At 37.2% G+C, this 20318-nt stretch overlaps 1 protein-coding gene across 1 annotated transcript in view; it reads right to left on the reverse strand.

Moving 5' to 3' along the window:
• Positions 1 to 20318, reverse strand: part of WWC2 (WW and C2 domain containing 2) — a 94581-nt gene that overhangs the window by 48582 nt on the left and 25681 nt on the right. The window contains exon 2 of the mRNA XM_066317557.1: positions 11378 to 11487. Within this exon, the coding sequence (XP_066173654.1) occupies positions 11378 to 11487 (110 nt within the window). The remainder of the gene's footprint in view (positions 1 to 11377; positions 11488 to 20318) is intronic.

The following is a 20318-nucleotide window of genomic DNA, read 5'->3' on the forward strand; positions in this document are numbered from 1 at the left end:
ACTTAGCAATATCTCCTGACTTAGTTCAGCACTTTTTGAAGCTGTACAATGAATATTCTTCCTTTAAAGCTGTACTAAATGCAAAAATGTTCTCATAATCTATAGCCATGAAAAGTCTGAAATCTAAATACAAATGTGCACCACTCTTCCTAACTTACATACTGTAAATCTGCATAGATCTACAGAGATAAAAAGTAACATTCAGTACCAAAATATTTAAGTGCAGAGTATTCACTTCAGAATTCACTGCAAAAGTAGGAGGCATGTTTATTCTCTGGGTTAGATTTCGGCCATTTTAGTCTTCTGAATTGCTTTACTGTGGGAACCAATGCAGAGGGGGAAAAAATGGGAACAAGTGGCTGAAGATGTTGAGAGAAAAAAGAACTGCAGCCAAACCAATGCGATTGCTCTAAACTGAGCTGAAGTGCACTCTTGGGAGAAGGCACTCTTTCAACTCTGTGTAAGAAAACAGATTTTGTAACAGCAAAAGCTGATAAGGACAGGATCTGGTTAATAACAATTTCTAATAGTGACTAACTACCAGTTTTTCAAAAGCATTTTCTCTTGTTAATATCACAGTACCTTGTTACTATCACAATAATAAAAGACATACAAAGAAAAAGCAGCATCCCATAAAACAAACCCCATAGAATCCTAAACTGACAATCTCTATGGAACTACAGATGAATTTAAAAACAAATTAATACATAAACACTCTCCTTCCACCATTTACAAATGTGGCATTTCTACTTGGGAAAGGCATTTCTTGGATGTGCACAATGAATGCACAGAGAGTATAACCCACATGAACCCAAGTGTGGTGCATAAAAGATTAAAGCAGAAAAGCTTTATACACAGTTGGGTTTTCCAATAACCCCAACAGGAACACTCTCTCAAAAAAACAAACTATAGCTACAGACACACATACACACATATCCGTGTTTATAGCCACCTGCTCTTTTACACAAAGATATTGGGCACACAAAGAAGCAAATCAATATCTTTTCTCTCCTAAATGGTCAACACATGTTCCTATCTGTGCCCACTTATTGTTGTTGTGCTTTAACACACTGCACATTCACAGTTATTTACACAAGATAAGAAGTGCTGGTTTCCAGAGTTGTCCTTTTTTGTGAAGCAGGTTGAAGAGCATGAAGCAGAATTCTCATGGGTCAATGATTAAATACGATAAATGCAGTTATGGTGGGGTTTTAGATGAATGTAATGGTGTGATTGTGTTTTAAGAGTGCAACCAGCAGACACCAAATAATCTTACAAGATTGGAAGGTCTCATCTTCGAGCATGTTGTAGGTAATTGCTTTGTAGGTTTTAAGTGAGGATTGCTCAACATGCAGCCCAAAGACCAAATCTAGCCTGCAGAGTTCTAAAATGTGGCCTACAGATGCCCTGTCCTTGTGACTGCAAGAGAAGGACAAAGCTGATCAACTGCAGATTATTTTGTATTGCTGACAAATACAATCAAACATTTCCTTTTTGCTTCTCCAAGCTGCAAGTACAAAACAATACTATGATTATATGAGCTACCATTTTTTATACTGATAGCCATAAATGAGTTAAAGGTGACCCTGCATTTTAAAAAACTGCACACTAACTTCGGCATACCAGCATTTGGGTATTTGCATGTGTAGGTACATTGGCTGGTCAAATTACTCTCAGTCAGTTCTAACTGCATGTATTTATTCTGGAATAAATGCTCAGTCATGAAAATACATCACCATGGAAAAAGCAAAGCAGTATGGAATGAGTATCCTAGAATTGTTACTCAACTTTTACCAAACAGAGAAGACTCTGAAGAATTTTACTCTGTTCTCTTCTTAAATATTATGAACTTAAAAAGCCAAAAAAACCATGTATCTTGTCTGGCAAGTTGTTCATATGTATAGATATGTATACATATTTCTAAAAACATGTGCCTCTATAGCAGCACCATATGTTTGTTCATCTATACTTTTCAGTTATTTCTATTTTCATCAGTAGGTTTATTCCATAGAGGAAAAAAAAACCCAAAAGACAGAATTATGGACGATATTTCTGGTTCTGTAGCACAACATTTTGAAATGTAGCACTGAAAAATACATTTATTTGAGTCCATATACCTTCCAAAAGCTGATATTTTTTTTAAAGCAGCATTCTTTCAAAAACAAATATTTATACTTCTCAGAGTAAAGCCTCAGGAAAGATAAGGAATTTTTTCCTTGGACAAGAATGCTTCAAGTACTTGCTGTTAAGGTCAAACTTGTACAACAAGAATATTATTGGGATAGTTACAGGCAAGCAATTGAGAGAAAAGTTTCATGAACATTTGACAATGAGTTGTGAAGCCTTTCATGCTTAAACTAGAGTGAGATTTAAACCACAAAGAACATCCAAACTTTTTCCTCCCATTATTATTCAACAGCTCATTTCTTTTTTAAGGCAGATAAATGTTCCCACTGGTGACTGCAACAGGATGCCTTAAAACCCTGTCTGCAGCAGATACGAATAAAACAGTAGATTGCCAGCTATCCAGATGGGGAGATGTTATTTCTGCTCTTCAGGTGAGGAGTAAGCACTGGTAATGAACACCAGACAGAGCTGTAGAGCTGCATTAGTTCTAGAAAATGCAAACTGGACTTCAATCATCAACAGTGGAAAATGAACAAACCATCTCCTCTTGGCAGGGCCTCTCCAACATTTTCTGCATAAACTTAGGTATGAACTAAAGGAATCTACTTCACATGGATCTTTCAACAAGTAGGAGCTGTATGTCGGGCTCTATGAAGACCACAACTTAGATTAAAAAAAAATTTTGTATATCAACTTCCTCTGTCCAATCACAATGCAAAAATAATGATCCCTAGGAACAGAATGAAGAGGGTGGCAGTGTGCATAATACCCAGGTTGCTTATTCCTAATTTGACTTGGATTTACCATCACATAAGCAGAGGTTCTTGCAAAGCAGAATTACACAATTCTATTAAGACAGCGTAATTTAAAACAAATTAATTAAATTTGAAACAAATTACTGCAAGTGCATAGTTCTCCATTTATTTTAAGATCCCAATAAACAAGCAGTTTATTTCCTCCTGTTTTTAAAGACCTGAGTGACTACCCACACTGGGGGGAAATTCTGTGGTCTCACCCAGCGGAACTGCACAAATGGCAGAATGGCATGCTCCACCCAAGGATATTCTTGTCACTGAAATGGTCACAGCCCTGTAACATAGAAAAGGAAGCTGTGCTGGCTTTAATCACACTGCTATTCATGAAATGCACTCTTCCTGGCTCACTGCCAGCAAGATTTGATGCACTTAAATTCAGAAAAAAAAAATCTGGCCAGAACGATAATTCAAAATCAATATGTCAGGACTGACTTTATGCCTTGGAAGTTTTGTTTGTTCTTTTGGCAAGAACATGCTTCAAGGGCAGCAATGTTATGTCTTCGTAATTATACATAGGACATATACTATACATGGGATACAGGTGATAGGCCAATTTTTTAAAATTAGATACTTTCACATGTTACATTCCTGTCTGCTACCAAGAAGTGCTGCCAATTTTTTACAGTCTGCTTAAACAGAAGGAAACTATTACTTTATCAGCAGTAGATCTTATTTCCCTAAAATACATGGAATTACAATCCCACTAGAAAATTCCACTGGGAAGGGAATGGCTCCCTGGTGCCCCACTGCTAGACATAAGAGAATTGGACATTTTACTACAAGATTAACAATACATGGAAGCAATAGTTTTCCAATACCTCCCCTTGCCAAACAAAATAATAGCGTCAACTGGCTCTAGAACAATCCACATGTAAATTGTGTTCAGTCAGAGGCAGTTGCATTCAGGCAACACAGTTGGAGAACAAATACTCCCAACAGGTCCCTCTAAAAAAACAAGCCAGATATGCTAGACTGCTACCCAAGGAGGACACAAAATCATTACATACTTTTCATTCTGAAGAGAGAACTTACATCTGTTCAAATATACTCCCATATTATTTCAGTTTGTAACTGTTGCAGAATCACCATCTCAGAAGAAAAGCTATCCCAAGGGAAACTAGCTGACCTGGCAAGAAATGAGGACCAGACACCTAAGATCTGTAGGAAAGAGAACAGGGGAGAGTTGCATGCCACAGCTGGAGCTGTGCAATAGCTCTCTTTTTTGTCAGTGGTTACTACCATGTCACCTCAAACCCACAGTCCCCACCATTAGACATTCACATGTTCTCTTTACACAGTCTGATATTTACTCAATCCAGCACAGTCCATCTAATGAACTAAGCCCACCCAAACACTGCCTGTCTCCAGAAGATGACATGAAGGCAGACACATCATGTTCTAGCAGGTTAGGTGAGTTGTGACATGTTATCAAAGGCCCGATGAGCCAGTACAAAGTAGGGAGAACAACCCAGCTGGGGAAAGATCTTTTTTCTGGCAACAGTAAGCCTCCTTACAGATCTAGTAATCCATTGCATTCTTAAATATGTATCTATACCTCAATACTGTGCACCTTCTCTCTCATACAGTAACTGACAGGAGTATTCCCAAACCTGGAAACTTGGACTACCGGACAGGAGGCAACAAAACTGCAGCGGCTGAGCCCTGAAAAGGGTAGTCAAGACTGGTACAGAACTACTGCTCCATGTCATGGTTGAGCTCAATACTCTGTGTCAAGGTGGCAATTTCTCTGCCTGAAACAGTAAGTGACGAAAAGATAACTCCACTACATCTGACATCTCTGGTTCTCTCACATAATAATTGCAGGACTACCCCTTCCAGCCAAATGAACCCCACCTTTAAGAGAGTTGTGCAGACCTCAAACCCCTAAACCCAACAGCTGACGACATTCAGGGTCCTTCATCACTGGAACCCAGCTACTGAAGAAAGTGTGCAAGCTAAATACAGAATGGATTTTCAAGAGTCCTCAGTACTTTTGCTTTGGCAGAATTACATCCTATTCCATGGAGGTGGTTTTGAGAAGGAGGAGATATCTTGAAAGTATCCTACTGCACGCAGAGGGCAAGTTCCTGGTTAAGGGCTGCAGGCAAACCAAACCAGTGCCAGGTGCAGCAAAGAAGAATCAAGATTTTTATGCTAACTTGCACAAAAATGTCTCAAGATGGCACAAACAAAACCAAGAACAACCCTTTGACATATAATATCAGAAGAGGAAAAATGTTGTTGGATACCAACTACCACAGGATAGTACGATTTGTAGCTAAGTGGTGGTTGATGAAAGCATTTTAACAACAACATTATGTAATCACTATGGATATGTTTATTCTACAAGTATATCCCACATTACTTAATAAACAAACTGGCTTTCAATCCTCCAGTACTTTTGCCTGCAATCAAACAAAAATAAGCTTAGAAAAAGAAAGTGCAAATGTTACTCCATTGTACTTCAATGGGCATAACAGATCTTGCAGGTAACTGAGATGCAAGTCTAAATGTTTAGCAAAGGAGTAAAAGCAATAGCACTAGTTTCAGGGAGAATAACCAAGTGTTACTAGACTGTCTTAAGGAATGTATTTTATAGTTCATATAGCACATGCTTTCTGAACTTTTTTTTCTTGCTCCTTTTTTCCCCCCTGCTTTTTAAAATACTTGCAATTCAAACTCAAACAACAATAAAAGCTATTTGTATTCAAAAATTTGTGGAAGGTTTCACAAGTAAATATTGCATCATTTCCTACTGACACTTTTATTCAATAGGTACATAAAAATAAAGAATTGCACATTACAGAGACAGCAGTTTCATTAAGACCATGCAAGCCAAAAAGATGACATATTAAAAATGATCTAACACATTGCTGGATACTCAAAGAAAATCACATTCTATCACATAATCAAATGGAATATGGGTTCTAAGGAGAGACATGGATGAAAACTAGATTATTTAGAGTATTTCAAAACTAACCTCTCTACAGTTTGTTTCTTGCCATCAAACTTTCACACAAAAAGTGACCCCCTCTCTTCCAGATACTTTCTTCACTTTTCCATAAAATAATTTAGTGTTTGAATTTGGGCAATAAGAGAAAACGATAACTTTTTCCAGCTATACTCTCCAAGTATGAGCAGATTTCAAAAAAGAGATTAATTCAAAGATTTTCATCATTAGTTTCCTTTAGATATGGGGCAGAATATGGTTATCTATTTCAGAGAGAAATGCAATAGAAACTATGAGGATTTCATTCTGTATTATCAAGCAAGTAGGTAATACAAAGAGATAAGAAAAAGATGCAAGTATGATCTTTACGTAAATGCCAACAGGTAAAACCATCTCAAATCCAGAGCCTTCACTACTTGAGTCCTACTTCTATAGCCAGCATGTACCAGATTACTCTAATCCTTTCCTACAGCCAGAAAGCAGAGAAAATACCTACAGAAAAGATTCAAGGTAAGACATATCACATCTTCACAATTGATTGCATGCCACCACTTGCTTAGAAGATGGTGGTAGGTCCTGAGAACAAACAGGGCACATTTGTGAAGATACACCATTTGACTTCCTCAAGCTATTGGTAATTGCAGACTCATGGTGAGATTTTCAGATTCTTCCTTTTCTGAAAATCAATCTGGCCTACTTTCATAGATGCAGATGTACTAGACTCCCAGGCTGGAGCAGTCTATCCACAAAAGTCTCTGTGTTAGATAAACCAGTTGCACAAGCATAAACTAGCACGAAAGCCTTTAAGATTACAACAGGAAATGGAACTCTTGTAGTTAAAACGTGCTCTAAGTGTGAAACAATGTGCGTAAATAGCTAGCCTATTCACCTTTTTTATAAGCATTACTGACTTAATTTTCCTTTTCTTTGTGGATGAAACAGTGATGGAAGGATGTTTCTGGGAAAGACACATTCATGCTTCCAAAAAGGGTCTTTAAAAATAAGTAGGGAGGAACTGCAGAAGCAGAGAAGGTAGTTGTCCAACTCCATTTTGAAGAAAATGCCAGGTGAAGTGCAGGGAGAAGAATCATCATACTGAGTACAAAGTACAGAATGGCAAAAAGAAAGTGATGTGATGGTCTGAAATTGTACTGGGCTAGGAAAAACTATTCCTTCCTATCATTGCCTTTCAAATGCTGTCACTCATTTCCATTTGGCTACCTTTGCCACCAAACATTACTATAAGAGCAGAGTATTTGTTTTATGAGTTAACTAGATCAATGCAATGAAGGAAAAAACCCATTTGCCTTGTTATTCCTGAGACTTAGCTGAGAAGATTAGATTTCAAAGTAAAGGGGTAAGTTATTTAGGAACAGACAGGGTGCTGAAGTCAAGGCAGAACTTGTCGCAGTAAAGGATTCCCTTAGACTATGCATGTCAAATCAGAAGTTTCCTTTTCTTTCTGCCATTACCACCACAACTGCTCATCTAAACATACCACATAGATTGATCCAGATCAGAAAACCTGAGAAGCTGGCGGAAGGGAGAGGAGGTAGGAAACAACTCACACCTCAGGAAGCAGAGTGTTTCCCTGTTTTCCATGTTTATTGCATATCTTCATGTGGACACAATGTGGGAACAGGAACCAGAGCAAGCAATGACTGCTACTTCAGCTGCCACCACCACCTGAGAAAGTGAACCTGGAAATCACAGTCTCAGAGTGAAAACTGTTTCCTGGCAATCCTGCACATGGAACAGATGAAAATTCAAGAGTGCAATTTCAAAATGCCTTTAACCACTGCTACTGTGAAAAGCAGCTATCCTCCATCTCTTCCACCTGACTGTTCATTCATATCCCCAGGTCACCTTCCTTTTCTTGCTTGCATAAACAGAGGTGTGGAAAGGAGAACAAATAGCAACTTTTTTTCCTCCCATACCAGATTAGTTTCAACTTGAATCAGCTCCCTGAGCTGATTCACTGTCTGGTCATGCAAATGCTCATGGCAGTATAAGCAAAAACATTGCAGGGACAGAACAAAAGGCCAGAGGTAGCAATAGAGCAGGACCAATATTTTCAAATATTATATCAGCTTAAAGGTGTTTGCAAATCCAAGCTTTAAGAATATAAATGTTTGCATCTCAGACACTTAATGTGGAAAACCCTGCAGAAGAATTGGAAAAAATTTGAATGTTATAATTTTGCCTGCAGATATATTAAATAAAGTGGAGTAATAGTTATATTTTATTTTCAGTATTGCCTTGAGTTCCTAACCATGCTGTTTAGCAAAATTAGTAAATGTTAGCAAATTAGCTGAAGTAGATGAACACATGAGAACAGGTATGTAATATTGATTACAGGAGTCAACAACATAAATCATAAAATCTTTGAACTCTCCCAAACCACAGTAACAAGGATCCTGCACAAAACAAACTTCTCAGGCCCTGACCACCAAATAATATTCTTTCAGTCATACTCTAACAAAGGGCACTACTGAAGCACAGGGTAAGCATTTAAGTTCTTACAGTATTAGCTACCCACATCATATGCATGTTCTACCTTGCCAGATGGCCTCTAATCTGGTCTCCCTTGAAGCTGAAAGCATCACATTAAAACTCCTAATTGGGGTAATATATTCATAAAGTAATGACCTCAGTCAGTGCTTCTCAAAGTGGGTTACATTACCCAAAAGGATCACAAGAAAGCGCTAAGGCTGTTGAAAAACCCAAACTGTATTTGAGGACAAAAAAAAAGATATATATAGAAAATACAGAAAACGTGAGATTGTAATAAAACTGAATTATCCTTAAACAGATTGACACCAAAAAAATCTGAGGGATTGTTCTACATTTGCAGACTGCTCACAGACCATTCTTAACCCTCTGCAGAAGAGCAGGCTTTCCTCAGGTTCATGTGAGAGAAGGGAAGGAAAAAGATCAAGACAAATAATTGCACAGATCCAGAAAATACTTTGAAAAAATAATATGCATATTGATTTACATAATTTTTTGGGGAAAAAAAACACCAAAAAACAACAAAATCAACTTCAAAGAAATTCAGTAGAAGTTTTAGAACTTTGCATAGTGCAGTCTAATATTGCTTTCTGTAAATTATTGGGAGTTTTGTCCATATCCACTGCAGTAAGTACCTATCTGATCATTAACAGAAACGCTTAACTTTTCCAACCTCAAATTCTCAGAGAAAAGGAGGGAACAACCATGAGTAGCAACCTGCTCCTCATAGCTCACTGGGCTGGTTTGAGAAATGTAACAAACTTGGAGCCATCGTAGTAAAACTGGTCCAAGTCCTGTGGGCAACCTGAAACTTCACAGCTGGATCAAATGTAGCTTTGCAGAGAGGCAGACAGTAGGAACAACACTAGAAAAACAAATGAGAAAAAGGACAGATAAGAGAGAAGCTGTTCAGAATAATTAATTATAGGATGCAAAAGGAGAGAATCAGTGGGCCTTCCCTCAAACATTTTGCTGAAATAAACCCAGCCAGACGGTGGTCAACATGAAGCATCGTTAGTCACCTCTCCCTGCCTAACACATGGGAGCAGATTTCTTTGCAAGGTACTATCCCTCAAGCTGCTATTTACGAGTCCTGAAATTCTACTTCATTCAACCTGTTTTTCAAGCATCTATCTGTTCTTCCTCCTAGCAGTAGGTACAGTTTTTCTCCCTCATTTGGCTTCTTTGTCCAGTAGCAGAGAGAATTAACAAAACTACTTTCAAAAGAGTAAAAGAGTCTTCCTTTTTCTAACACAGCCACTGTCCTGACAGGGAATTTTAACAGCTCAAATCTAAAAAGCATACTCAGCACATCTGACTTATTACAAAACTAATAAAGCACTAAGCAGACACAAAAACTGTTTTCTAGAAAGGCTTTTCTCCACTAATTTCAAGTGACCTCCATACCTCAATGGCATCAAAACACTGCATGCACCCTAGTCAGATGAAGCAGAAGTTATAATCTCCATATCTGGCACATCAAACAAATGGCCTACTTGTAAGATACTTAAGCAGTTTACCACCCAGCGACTGAAGACTGCTCTCACCAAAACACTGTGCAAAATAGAGTGTACAAAACTAAATACATCACTTTACAAAGTAAGTTTCAATGAAATTGCTACAAAGGAATACATATATTAATATCAGAGGAATCAAGTGCACTGCTGAACAAACAAGGGATAGAAACTACCTTTAAGTATACCAATATTTCGAAACATGAATAGCTCCTAATATTCAGGAATTCACCTTCAATGCACAGGAATAACATTTAAGAGTAAAGAAAGCATTTATATTCTTTCTAAAAAAACACAGACAACAAAGTTACAAGAGGCTTTTAGAACTGATTAAAAATTTTGAACACACATGAAATAAAAAGAGCATAATTGCCAGAGCACACTGATCTGAAAGCACTCTCAAAATTCTCAGAAATGCAACTGGCCTCTCAAAATTTTACAGGTGTATGCCCTATAATTTTGGCCAAAGCAGAAGTTAAAGACAAGTTTAAGTTGATAATTACATTTAGATCCAGAAGAAGACCCTTTACTTTCTTTACCTTTTGAATTCAGTTAATGATGCTTGTATGTTTAAAAGTTCATGAGTGTCTAACATTGTATGTAAGATCAGAGGACCCTCATTGCAAAGCAAGGCTGTCAGAGCATAAATGAGGTTATTGGGTGGGATTCAGTTCAATATTAGTGTCTATCTGCAGGTGCTCAACAAGCACAGCTGATATCTAATGTCCCATTTTAGTAATCAGAGTTCTAGTCCAACCCAGCCAAAGGAGGTTAAATCATCTCATCTGCAAAGCAGACACCCAACCAGTCAGCTGCATTACATTTTACATTACACTGACTGTACTGACTAGAGAGCTACTGACTGCAAAAGTGGCTTAGACAGAGCAGGGTGGATTCACTTGCCCATACATTTGAGATGTCATTCAGAAGGCCACTGGTCTCTTACTATCCATGCCACATCTACTGACCTTGTGCAGTTGCCTCTGCTAACTTTAAGCATCTGAAATGGCTGTAGATACCTTCTAATTTTTAGGTAAGTATAGGTACTGATAGCAATCTAGATTCAGATGTTGATCTCAAATATAATCTTTGCTATTTCACTGTTAAAGACTGTTTCTGGGAAAATAGAAAAACATGTCAATAAGGAGTAATAAATACACAAAGAGAAAATAGAAATGCTTTCAGGAATATCTTCATTTTGGGAGGTCTAAATAGCATTGTATTTCACATTTTGCTAGTTTTACGTGGTTTAGACATAATTACCATGCAATTAGAAGTATATGTAGAAACAGATGTTAGCCATTTTGTACCAGCAGATTTTCTTGTAAGCATTTTCAAGGCAATAATGTTATACTAAAGGGCAATTTTTCCCCAGTATTTTGATTCTAATCAAGAATTCTGAGTCTAACCAAGATGGGTCATCTTTTATAATCAGCATGGCAAACCAAAAAAATACTTACGGTTTATGTGATCAATGTAGTATACACCAATCTGAGGATCGTACGCAGCTTCCCATCCCCATGGCAATTCATCCCCAACACAATCCGCAAATGACAAGGGCTTTGTTAACCTACAACAAGGAAACAATTCAATGATATAGCTTTTCTCTCTTCCATACATGTTTGTTATTTCCATTTGTATGCATGTATTAATTCCTGTTATGACAGAAGCTAAAGAAACATAGCAAAGAAAAAGGAGAGCAAGTTGTCTTTTTCCTCTTGAAGTAGAACATATTATTGCAAATATTTTTCAGTATAGGACCTCAAGTGAGAAATCCACTGCAATATTCTTCACATTTGACAATCTAAAATTAAACAACAACTAACAGCTTAAAAAAAATCATCTCTATTCCTATTTGTCCCAGGAAAACCAGACCCTTCAACCTCAAGTCAATGAAAGAGCACAAGATTTCAAAATAGACAGGAAAGTCAGAAAAGAGAATACAACCACCTAAGATGCAGTTAGCAGCACTTATCAATCCCCGCACTTGAATAAAGCAAGCAGCAGTGTGCACAGAGTAGACATTTTACAAGTAACATTTGATGGGCCTTAGATGTTCACATGGTGCTTTTGTAGGAAAACAGACTATTAAAGTTTTTCACTTTAATAATACAGCAACTATTTGTTGTAAGAACTGGAGTGATAAATATAATATATGGGCTGTTTTCCAACTGAGGCTGAGCAAAGCTTTACATGATAATCTTTTGGTGTTTTTTTTAAAAAAGAAATTAGTATTGAGTTCCCTGTTGATAAATCTACAGATAAATGCCATCTCTAACATAATGATATATTTAATAGGAAGAACAAGAGATTTAAGGTTTTATTGTTGCCATAGTGACACTAAGATTAAGTAGATATCTAGAGTTTAAAAAAGATCCTCAAAATGACATGATGAAAAGCAGTTTGTGAGACACACAAGCAGCTCTCCTTTGCTCACTGCTCACTAAGTTTTATGACTTGTTTTTTCATCTCACCATTAAAATTCTGTCCAAATATAAAGCTAAATTGTGTTTCAGGATTTTTTCTTTATTAATTCCTAACCAAAAGAAAGAGGTTTTTTGACACTTATGTGAGGAAAGAATAGTACATTTTACCTTTTACAAACCGAATTGGATCTGGTGTACAAAACACCAGATAGAAAGTAATCTACAAAAATATCGAATTCTTTATGCAGCTGAAATGACAAATTTGATTTAGAAATCATTGCCCCACTATTATCTTGATTACTATCATCAACATCAATGGATATGATCCACCAATTCTTTAAGTTAAACGGTATTCCTCCAAGCTAGGGTTGCAGAAATGACAAAGAATAAGGCTCTTAGGATTCAGGCCATTTCAAATATTGATTCTTTTTAATTTATGTTTTTTTAAATTGCAAGTATGAATTCACTTCCTCATATTTCTCCAAAGTTTACATCACAATCCTGTGAAAGTTACTAACACTTTATTTGAGGTTCTGAACAAATTTGCAAGTATAACACAAATTTGGTAATTTATTGCTGCTTATAAACTATGTTAAACCACTAGACACACCAAAAACTATTATAAAATACATATGACATTACCAACGTGGAATTACATTTGGATCACTAGGATGCAAAAATAAGGATTATAAGCAGCACAAGTAGACTGTCAACCTGCCAGTGCTTTCCAGACACAGAGGAGGTCTACAGCAAGCCAAGCCTATGTATTGTATCCTCTCACACTGCTGACCTGCATTTTTAAATCCAGACACTGCCCCAGCTCTGAGTGGGGCTGCTCCAAGGAATCTCCAGAAAGCCCAGCCCTGAGGTGCCGCCTTGCTCCTCCTCTCCGGGCAGCAGAAGCAGCGCTGCCATGGCCAGGATCCAGCTGTGCAGCCCAGCAGGCCAAAAGCTGCAGCTGGCTAGTGCTGCCATACCAAGCACACCTGCCCAAATGCTGCCTACTTAGAATAACCAGCACCACTTCAAAGATTACTGCTGTGTGGTAAATAGTATTTGCTAGAGAGAAAGGGATGGCTCTTAGGCAAGCAGGAGAAGCCTTTCAAATCCAGGATAAACACAAGCACAGTTTCATGTGGGCAGCATGCAGCAGACTGAACAGAGAGCATCCATGGCAAAGAGTTCCCAGGCCACTAATGCTCAAAGGAAGCATCAATCACATAAAAGCAAAAGTGCTTTGATGAGCCTGGTCAGTCACATGAACAAGATGTGCCAACTACAAGGGCACACCTGCCTGTGAAGAAAGTCTTGTCTCAAATTTCATTACAAGTGTAGATTTTCATGAAACAAACTGAATAAAAATTCAAGTTCAACCTCGTCCTTAACATTTTAATATTAACTCAAAACTCAAGTCATGTAGTTCAAGTAGAAAAAATATTTGAAATGTCATACAACAACATAGAAATCATAATATGAACTCAAACTCAGATAAACACAGCCAGATGTTTTTTAATAAACATTCAATACTTTCACCAAAGTTACACACCAGAGCTAGCAACAGCCATGACACAATTTTTAGATCACCTCTACAGGAGGGATACAAGCCCAGTACAATCCTGACTTTTCATCTGCACTCTACACCAATTTTATTTTTAATCAAATACTCACTTCTTACTATAAATAGCACATTCTCTAGGTTAGACTGCAGTCAACTCTGATCATGCAAATGTTCTGTCCAGATGTTCTCACCTGTCCAAAGGAATGAGTAATCACCATTCCCTCATCCCAGACACTCCACAAATTAAAGATACACTAAAAACTGTGGAAAAGTACTTGAGTGACCCACACTGGGCCGTAAACAAAATGAGATGGTTCAGACAGAGGTCCAAAAGGACAGGCAGTACAGGACAATTTGTTTTGTAAATCCTGCTCTGCTGGATCATGCTTGGACATCCTTAAGATCTGAACTATGCCAGAACCGTTTCAGAGTAGATTTTTAAAACATGATATTTGTACATAATAAGATCACAATTACTTAAGAGGGTAACATTCCTATGACTCCCTTTGTGTTCCAGAGTCTTAATAGCACACAATTTTTGAACCTGATGCATCATTTTACAACGGAATAGCAATCAGCACAAGGTGATTGATGCCTGATTGCTTATAGCCCTCCGAACTTCTCAACATAACCACTATTTACTTTCAAAATACATATGACAAATGGATGAAATTACCACAACATGAAGCAAGGGAAAATTTGCAAGACAAAAGTTGAAAGCAGAGAGTTACGAGATGTAATTAGACAGGAAATAATATCTAGGAACAAGGACTGAAGGAATCTTGTCTGTGTGAAGATCATTATCTGTGACATAGTAACCTATGATAGATGGACTGCCATTACAGTCATTAAACACGAACCAAGAAAAATGAGGTTTATTGCACCATAATAGAGTATTAAGTACTGCACGTCTTGGGCACAGATATTCTGAGGTAGTTCATAATACTGTTCCAGTTTGTAGCCATACATTTACATGTTCTTAAAAGAACGCCAATACTCTAAAAAGGATTACTTTCAAGTCTACTTTTAGTATCCAATGAAATTCAATTAATTAAAAAGGGCTTGGATCTCTTTAATATCATTAAGCTCAAGTATTCTCAGCTAGGGGCACTGTTTTTCTTTTTTTTTTTTTAACCTTAGTGAACAAGAGGCAGGTGTGCATAAGGAGAAGTGGCTATTTTAAGGAAAACCAGGAAGCATTCTGCAATTCCATTAAGTAAACAATGCATGATTATGTCAATCACTCCACATACCTGGGGAGACTTAGGAGACAAATACAGTTTACAAATTAAAAAGTTCCATTATCACATCCAATCCACATTTTTCTTTAAAGTTTTTAAAATACAGAGTTAGCTAGCTAAGCTCTTAAAATGCATATTCTGCAATGACATATGTGTTATCATTAATAGTTGTTCTTGCATCTACAGCCATACCTGTAAGAAAAGTCTGTGCATGCAGCTAAAGTTAATAATTAATCTCAGAACCACAGCATATTCTGAGTTTGAAGGGACCCAACAAGGATCATCAATTCAACTCTAAAGGGAATGGCCCACATGGGGATGGAACCCACAACCTTGGTGTTAGGAACACCATGCTCTAAAAAAAACATGAGGCTGAAGATACTGAAAAATTGAACCATAACTACAGACTCATGGATTGCCAGTGCAGAAATACTGCTTCATTTGGACAACTTTTTTATTTTATGTAAATTACATTTTGAGGTCCCCAGATCACAGAAATATGTAGAAGACAGACTTCTTTCCAAGGCTAGGGGTCACAAGAAAATGTGACATTTATTACATATACCAGTAAAACTATATTTGTCAAAATACAGACAGCCCATGACACTTCCCATTTCTGTGATCTAAGAATATCAAGAGGCAGGTTCTTAAAAATGCATATGCACGCATATGTATGTACACACACACACTACTTTGAACAAACTGGCTTATGCAAGAGAAGTGCTGGATTCTGCTGCATTCCTCCTCTGACTCCTTTTTTTCTCCAAAATCCATTCAGGATTAAATAAACTGTAATATTGAAACATAAGTTATACATATTATGACCAGTACTCTATCAATAGAAAAAGGAAGGTTACAGTAGGCAGATCTCAGAAAATGGCAATGGGGGGCAAGGGGAAAGAGACACAGACATGAAAAATAACCCCACCCCACACAAACCTGCAATTACTTCTCCTCAGTTTGAAAGAAAGAAAACACTGGTTTGTAACAGGTACACAAATACCTGAGGATTATTAACAGGTTCATCTTAATGCCTTTCAAAATTACTTCAAAGAACATCTCCTTTGCTGTGTGGTACTTGACCCACAGTCAAGATTTGTAGTTTGGAATTGAGCTGTAACTAGGGTCAATGCTCAATTGCTATAGCAACTTCAAAGTTCATTTGAGAACTTTCTCCAAATACCCAAAATGAACTCATGTGCTTTGTTGTGCAGCAAGATCCTCTATGAGTGTGACACTCATATGAAATCTGATTAAATAAATCCATTCATTTCTCATATATAATGATGTATATTACACATTAATTATTTTCTTTAACAATGCAGTATTGCTAGCACTTTCTCTTGACAGAAATTGTTCTGAAAAATGTACCACTTCTCCAAACGCCAAGGAAATGAGAAGACAGAACATAAGCTGCTATTCAGATGTACAGGAATGGGCAATCTATTAAAATGTAAGAGAAGAAATCCAGTGATGGAAGAACTGCATGCACATTTATCTGGAATCCATACACCATAACAGAAGGGTGTACAGATGGTTTACCCACAGTAATACCCACCAATACGACAGTTTACAAAAAGTTTACTTCAAGCACTTTCAGTTAGCACAATTACACAGAATACTAAGATAAAATCAGCATCAACTAATTTTTTATTTTGCAAAAGGATGAAAGTAATTAATTCTTATTTTGATCCCTAGCTTGAGAGAAGAAAATGTAAAATTTCAATCAATGAAAGGAATGTACAAACAGAAGAAGAAAACTATTCTCAATTCTTCACCAAACCTCCTGAATTTAGTGCTCAAGTTGGAACTCAAAATCAGTTCTTACCCAACTTTCTAAGGCTACAGGTATTATTACTTTGAAGGGTGTATAAACATGCATTCTAATCCCATACTAAATATGCTTACAAACATGGATTTTACTCACTTCAGACACTCCAATAAGACAAATTTCTTATCTAAAACTCAGGGGTGCAATTAATCTCGTAATCTTCAAAGAATCAGTTACCTAACCTGAATTACTCCTATAAGTTCCCTACAGAGGCAGATTCAGCACATCTATTTAATACCTGAAGGTTCCCCTCTTTCCCTTGCCAGTACAGGATTCTGAATGCAAGAATCCTTTAGCGTGTGCAAGGGTGACTAAATTTAAGTGGGAGGAATCCTGCAGCAGGCAGCAGAGTGCACACAGAATGGCAAAAGAGAGCCAGCTGTTGCTCCATGTTGCAGGTCAGAGTTAAAGAGAGGCATTGCTGCTCCCTATAGCCAAGGTCGCTAACAGCGTGAAAATTATACTGCATAGGGAACACAATTTTCCCTTCTACAAATTACAGCGGCTGAAGCTGTAACAAAATGCATTTATTTTGTATCAATTATATTGCTGTCTCTTTCCTAACTTTAAAAAGTGGAAATTAGGCTGTTTACCTGTCAAAAGGGGCAGAATTGGCCCACAAAACACCCTTTTGCCATATTCTTTGTTCATTCGATTCTATAAGTTATGAACTAGCAAATCCCACACAAAATCTCTCTCTCAAAAAAGCTCATTCATGAGTCTGTCAACAGGATTTCTGCTGCTAAACACCATGTTCTTAATACAGTAGTGCCTCCCATTCAGATATCAGGCCAAGACGTTATGTACAAACTTTGAATTGTTTAAGTACATTCTCTTATAATAAGGGTATTATTAAGATATAATTTAATTTAATACCACTTTATTACAGGTATTATTTTGAAAGAGTAACTAAGTGGACATCAATACCAGAGCAGAACAGATCAAACAAGGAGCAGCATGGTCACAATCCCAGCTTGAAATAGTGGTGTAAAAAAAACAAATATGGTAAGGTCATCCATGTTTACCTTGTTCACAAGATGTGTGCAACCAAATGTCAACAGATGCCTGTGCTCAAAAGAAAGCAAACATGCATGTTACCTTTTCTATGCCAAAACAAAATCACTAATAGCTGAAATTAAACATAACCCATTCCTTAATGATGAAATGTTCTCAATAACATTAAATTAAACTTCTTATAAGCACTAAATGTATGTCTGTAGACACCAGCATGTGCACCACTAATGTGTTTGCTCTGTATTACACACATGTGCACACAACAGTACAGGTTTATAGTCAAATATTCACAGCCACACTCCTGGCTAGAATGGATATGTAGCAGTCAACAGCACTGCACCTTCACCTTTTCTGCACCACTGGATACTAAAAAACTAATTGCAGAGACTGAACTCTCAGCAGTTATACACTTGCTGGAGACAAAGATTTATTAACTCCGACAGCAAGTATTTCCTCGATACATTTTGTGAATATTCACTTGTTTTCCAGATTTCAGATAATTTTGTTCCTGATAATACAAATATAGGTAAAACACTCAAATTTGTATAAGAACAGAAACTTGAAACAGCACTGACACTACTTTTCTAAAAAAATATACAGGTATAGCACTGCTTTTAATAGCTTGCAATTTCTATCCTGTGATTCTTTTAAGTCCTTGAATACTTACAACAGACAGCAGGCCTTAAAGAAATATATTTCTTGGTTTTACAGGGTTTCCTTGGTAAAGAAAAATGTACAAACGTGCAGATGGAGAATTATACTAAGAGGCATGCATTATTTCTCTACCCCACAGCAACACAGAATGGAGGGACTTTATTTGAGCAGTTACTACTGGGATAACAGCCTCTCGCAGCTATTTAACAACCTCAAAAACTTGGTTTCCAGTACTGCCAGTGATTTGCTCTAACTCCCATTTACAAGTGAGCTGTGGGTTCATGTAGATAGGACTATACCACATTCAATCTAAGACTTTGAAAAATACACTTTGCATTAAAAGACTCTTGTCTAGCTAGCCAGCAACCCAGGTAAACACAATATTGTATTCAGGAAGCACACAAGGATCAAGTAGAAACTAAAACCTCATCTTTTTCTGTCCTTGTAGATTTGGGATTTTAAAAACATCTTTAGAGTACTGAATCAGTGGTTTCTTCTCTGTAATTTAGGCAAAGTACTCAAGGTGTTTTTGAAATGCTTTGCTGAAAAGGGCAGTGCGCTGAACAGTGTCTCAGTTTCCAGTCAGCCTTCCAGAGAGACAGCTGCACTACCACTACCATGTGAAGTGGCAATATCAGCCCATCATCAGTTCTGATTGCTGCCTTCCTGCAGACCAACTCAGAGTCTCCTACGCTGCAGCACAGCACAAACTGTTCGACATATTCAGGAAGTCCTGCTTAGAAATAACAAGTCCGCACCTCACCGATGATGGGGTTTGGAGACAAGCACTAACTACAGTAGCAAACTCTACTCCATTCCTCAAATGTTTCTAGCTCTTCTTGATTTAGTTAAACATTAAACTGCCAGGGCAAAGACAAAAACAAACCAACAAACCTTACTGCAACCACACTACAACAAAAAGTCTTAAATTCACTATATTTATACATAACTTATTAAACTTGTACAACATAGGAAACCCAGGAATCTTGAGGAAAGTTCTTATTTTCCAATATCTATTACGAACATAACCAGTTTAAGCCAATACAGCTAGGAATTTTTATTACAAAAGTTATATTGTATATATAGTTCTTTATAGCTAGTTCTTTGAAACAAAAATATAACTGCAAAGTTTTTGAGTCCACTTATTTTAACACCAGCACAAGTATTCAAAGTAAAACCTGAGAGCAAAAATAGCTGAACAACAAAACCCCTACAGAATGAATGACATAACTTTACACAAGGACATACTCAAAGTGAAAGAAAGTAGGTTTTAGTTAGATATTAGGAAAAAATTCTTTACTGTGAAGGTAGTGAGGCATTGGAACAGGTTGCTGAGGGAAACAGTGGATGCCTCATACCTAGAAGTGTTCAAGGCCAGGGTGAACAGAGATCTGAGCAACCTGCTTTAGGATGTCCCAGTCCCAGTCCATGTCGGGGAAGTTGGAACTGGATGATCTTTAAGGTCCCTAAGGTCCGTTTTCCAAAAAACACCTTCCTACTTCATTTAGCAGTTTTCCAAGTGTAATGTAAAAACATCAGAAATATGTTAACAAAAATTAATACCTTTTTAATTTCTTTATTTCAAAAGACTTGTTCTCAATGCTCAAAAGTTCTAACATCCTCAAACTCTCTAGGCTTTACATAATACAGAAAAGCTAAGAATGAAAATCTTCGGGT

This window comes from Sylvia atricapilla, chromosome 4 (assembly GCF_009819655.1).
Source record: "Sylvia atricapilla isolate bSylAtr1 chromosome 4, bSylAtr1.pri, whole genome shotgun sequence".
Classification (NCBI taxonomy): Eukaryota; Metazoa; Chordata; class Aves; order Passeriformes; family Sylviidae; genus Sylvia; species Sylvia atricapilla.